Source organism: Squalius cephalus, assembly GCF_949319135.1.
Source record: "Squalius cephalus genome assembly, chromosome: 4".
Lineage (NCBI taxonomy): Eukaryota > Metazoa > Chordata > Actinopteri > Cypriniformes > Leuciscidae > Squalius > Squalius cephalus.
Window position 1 is genome coordinate 55,074,594 of NC_137125.1, and position 4,808 is coordinate 55,079,401.

The following is a 4,808-nucleotide window of genomic DNA, read 5'->3' on the forward strand; positions in this document are numbered from 1 at the left end:
TTGAAATAAACAGTATTTACAGCTCAGTGCCATGTTGATATTATAAAACTCACATCTCAGATGAGGGAAACAGCCTGTAAACGCGAGACATTTGTAAACTCACTCGAGTGTGTTTGACGGAACAGGCAAGTGTGAAAATAACCCCCAGCTGACAAAACAAACGTTTCGTTCGGAATCTTCCCGGAAACATCATTTCTGAACGTTCTTTGAAAATTCTAAAAGCATTTTGAATTTTTTTAAAATGCTCAACATTCCATTTCATCATTCTTTGGGAACGTTACATTTGAATGTTCTCTGAACATTCTGAAACAAGGATACATTGTTTCGTTTAACATTTAAAAAATGCTTTAGAATTAAACGTTCCATGAATGATGTTAATGTTTTGAGAACATTATTAAAGACCAGGTAACTTTGAATGAACGTTCTATTAAAGGATTAGTTCACTTCAGAATGAAAATCTCCTGATAGTTTACTCTCCCCCACGTCATCCGAGATGTTCACGTCTTTCTTTCTTCAGGTTTCTGAGGAAAACACTCCGGGATGTTCCTCCATATAGTGTCTTCAATGGGGTCCAACGGGTCCAAGGTCCAGATGTGAGTTTCAGTGCAGCTTCAAAGTCTCAACACGATCCAGCCGAGGAATAAGAGTCTCATCTAGACAAACCAGTGGACATTTTACAACAACATAGACATTTATATACTTTTAACCACTAATGCTGGTCTTGCACTAGCTGTGAAGAGACACATATTACATAATCAGGTTGAAAGGTCACGCGTGTTCCGGTTCAGAACTGTAAGGTGAAAAACTCCATCTCATTTTCTCCTCCAACTTCAACAATCATCCGACATCGTTGTTTTACCTTTTTGTTTTGTTTTTGTAAAGGCCGTTTGACTTGAGGGGGTCTCACACACCGGACGAGAAGCGCGGTGTCACATCTTGAAAATCTGAACACATTATTCTCTGTGAGTGTACACACACACACACACACACACACACACACCGGCGGCGCCCAGCAACGGCTCATGGACCTTGTTCAAAATCCTGCCGTGACACAGAGCCCCATTTACACAGTTTTAGATAAAATTTACATTATATTTCTCTCTAATCGTTGTTAATTTATATACTGACTTCACCCTGTGCTGCAATATACATTTAGTTTTACAGTCATTCACAGAAATCAGCTGTGCGGATGAAAACTGCTGATATTATCGGATTTTCAGGAGAGATTCTCAAAGTGAATTCAGACTGCAGACTCGGCAACGAGTGTATTTAATTGTACAGTGCAATCATAACATTGTACAGACATGATCTTAATTCCATAATGTCCTTAAACATGATATTGCTGGCCATAAACTGAGAAGGTGCACATCCGGTGTGCGATACCTCGAGTTGTCCTAGACGTGGCGCTTCTCGTCCGGTGTGCGACCCACTTCAGTCCGCACGTTCTCTTTGTAAACACTGGGTCTGTTCTTACGCCTATGTCACGCTTGACCTTTCAACCTGATGTCGCATCACAGCGAGAGCAAGACCAGCATTAGTGGTTAAAGTATATAAATGTGTATGTTGTTGTAAAATGTCGGCTGGTTTGTCTAGATGAGACTCTTATTCCTCGGCTGGAGCGTGTCAAGACTTTGAAACTCACATCTGGACCTTTGACCCGCTGGACCCCATTGAAGACACTATATGGAGGAACATCCTGGAGTGTTTTCCTCAGAAACCTGAAGAAAGAAAGACGTGAACATCTCGGATGATGTGTGTGTGAGTAAACTATCAGGAGATTTTAATTCTGAAGTGAACTAGTCCTCTAACGCTCCCTGTCAGCTGGGACTCTGAGCTCGAGTCTAAACCTAAAGATGAGACTAATCTCAAGTCTTTCATTTTTGCAGCATGCAACACGACATCAGTGTCAGATTCAGCAGTGATGATGATGATGATGAAGATGATGATGATATACGAGTTGCTGGACGCTCACATTCAGTCCGACCGCAGCCGCTTCACTGGAATTGTGCAAATGCCACTGGAACGAGTCGACGAGCTCGAACCCGACGCAGTGACGATCCAGTGTGTGCAGATGAAGCCGGAGGTTCAGCTGATGTGTGTGTGTGATGAAACTTTAGCAGAAACACACAGAAGCGCAGCGTCGACCTCAGATGTCATCAGTCTGTTCGGAAAATCCCTCTTTCCTTGCTTTATCACACTCACTCACTCATACACACACACACACACTCTATCACACACAAACTCACACATTCACACACTCAAACACAAACACAAAATCACACACACTCACTCAAACACACATATTTACTCTTTCACACACTCACTCAGTCACACACACACAAACTCACACTCACACACACTCACTCACTCTCTCACACACACACTGACACACACACACTCACACACAAACTCTCACTCACTCACTCACACACTCACACACAAACTCACTCACACACAAACTCTCACTCACTCACTCACTCACACACTCACACACAAACTCACTCACACTCTCACACACACACACAAACTCACACATATACATACACACACACACACTCAAACTCTCACTCACTCACACACACACACACACAAACTCACTCAAACTCTCACACACACAAACACACACACACACACTCACTCACACTCTGTCACACACTCTCACACACACACAAACTCACACACACACACTCACTCACACTCTCACTCACTCACTCACACACACACACTCACTCACTCACACTCTCACTCACTCACTCACACACACAAACTCACTCACTCTCACACTCACACACAAACTCACACACACACACACACACACACTCACTCACACTCTCTCGCTCAGTCACTCACACAAACACTCACTCACTCACTCACTCACACACACACTCACTCACTCACTCACACTCTCACTCACTCACTCACACACACAAACTCACTCTCACACTCACACACAAACTCACACACACACACACACAAACTCACTCACACTCTCGCTCAGTCACTCACACACACACACACACACTCACTCTCACACACACACACACTCACACACAGTCGCAGATATGATGGTCTGCTGGGAGACCCTCCTCCGCTGCTTCATCCCTCGAGCGGCTCGAGCGCATCAGTGTGTGGCAGTGATGGAGATTAAAGGTCCAAAACGTTGTTTTCGAACCGCTCGGCTTCTTCTGAAGACGTGAAAACTAACTCTATTACAGACAGAGTGCGATATAAACTCACAACACACACTTTACACCGGCCTAAAACAAGCGCAGATGATCCTGAGAGTCACACACAAACTAAAACACTGGATGCTGACGGGTCCGTCGGGCCGGGAGAACGAGGCAGCTCGTTTTTTTAAGGCATTTGATTTGTTTTGTCGTTAAATAAGAGCTTGTATGGGAAGTAAATGAGTGTGAGATTCTCCTCTGCGGTCGATGGGTTCGGTGTCGGTGAATCAGACCTGGAGGAAGAACAGAGCGAGACACACGTGAGTATTATGCAGAGTTCACACTTCACCATTTTAGTTCACGCGAGTGAGGAACCTTTTCATCATTCCTAGAGCTATTGGCGGAAGTTCCCGGATTTTGCTGTTTGTTCCGCGTGCGTTCGGCCAATCAGCGAACACTAACGTCACGGAGAGTTCCTCTAGCGCCGGTGTAGAGCGACTCTGGAGGAGGAGTAAAGTAGTAAAGTAGTAGACGAGTAAAGTAGTTCCTCTAGCGCTGGTGTAGAGCGACTCTGGAGGAGGAGTAAAGTAGTTCCTCTAGCGCTGGTGTAGAGCGACTCTGGAGGAGGAGTAAAGTAGTAAAGTAGTAGACGAGTAAAGTAGTTCCTCTAAAACGAGTTCCTAGAACTAAAATCATTCCTAGTTCCTGCAGTCCGAACAAACACACCAAAAACTGGGAACTTCCGCCAAGGAGCGCTAGGAACGATGAAGAGGTTCCTCGATAATTCCTCAACAAATAGAGCTGCAGGGATCCGATACACTGATACACATGAACAGGAAACAGAGTCTCGACACTTCAACGATTTAAACTCATGTTGAAATGCTCACAAAGGAATCGATAAGTTTAATTTTAAAAAATTTTAATTTTATAACAAATATCCGATTTGATTTTCGATTCCCAACTCTAGTCGGCTCGAGTGATTCTCCGTGATAAACTGAACTCACTTCATTAGGACTTGCTGACGTTCTCGTAGATGACATCACTAGTGTGCGACTGCTGCTTCTTCTTCTTCCACATGAGCAGGACACACTGATGGATGAACACGTACTGCTCCTGCACACACACACACACACGTTTTTAAGGGGACTTTCCATAGACGTTCAACTTTATGCATTTTTACATTTACACTCACACTCAGAGACACACACACACTTGAACAATCACACACAAACTCACACTCAAACACACTCACACAAATTCACAGACACACACAAACAATCACACACACACACTCTCTCACAAAACCTTTTTTCTGTTGTTCAGGTACCTCAGTCTGCACCATGGAGAGCCGGTGCGAGCGCATGTCCGACACCAGGCCCAGGACGTCCACGTTCACACACACACACACACACACACACAGTCTCACACACTCACTCACTCACTCACACACACACACACACACACACAGGTTGTGTACCTCAGTCTGCACCATGGACAGCCGGTGCGAGCGCATGTCCGACACCAGGCCCAGGACGTCCACGTTCACACACACACACACACTCTCTCTCACACACACTCACTCACTCACTCACACACACACACACACACACACACACACACACACAGGTTGTGTACCTCAGT

At 44.8% G+C, this 4,808-nt stretch overlaps 1 protein-coding gene across 1 annotated transcript in view; it reads right to left on the bottom strand.

The window, feature by feature from the left end:
• Nucleotides 1–2,999: 2,999 nt before the first annotated feature.
• Nucleotides 3,000–4,808, bottom strand: part of ptpro (protein tyrosine phosphatase receptor type O) — a 59,281-nt gene continuing 57,472 nt past the window's right edge. The window contains exons 25-27 of the mRNA XM_079870165.1: nucleotides 4,803–4,808; nucleotides 4,172–4,280; nucleotides 3,000–3,460 (exon numbers count right to left, since the gene is read on the bottom strand). The exon at nucleotides 4,803–4,808 is cut by the window's right edge and continues 130 nt beyond it. Of these exons, the coding sequence (XP_079726291.1) occupies nucleotides 4,176–4,280; nucleotides 4,803–4,808 (111 nt within the window). The 3' untranslated portion in view covers nucleotides 3,000–3,460; nucleotides 4,172–4,175. The remainder of the gene's footprint in view (nucleotides 3,461–4,171; nucleotides 4,281–4,802) is intronic.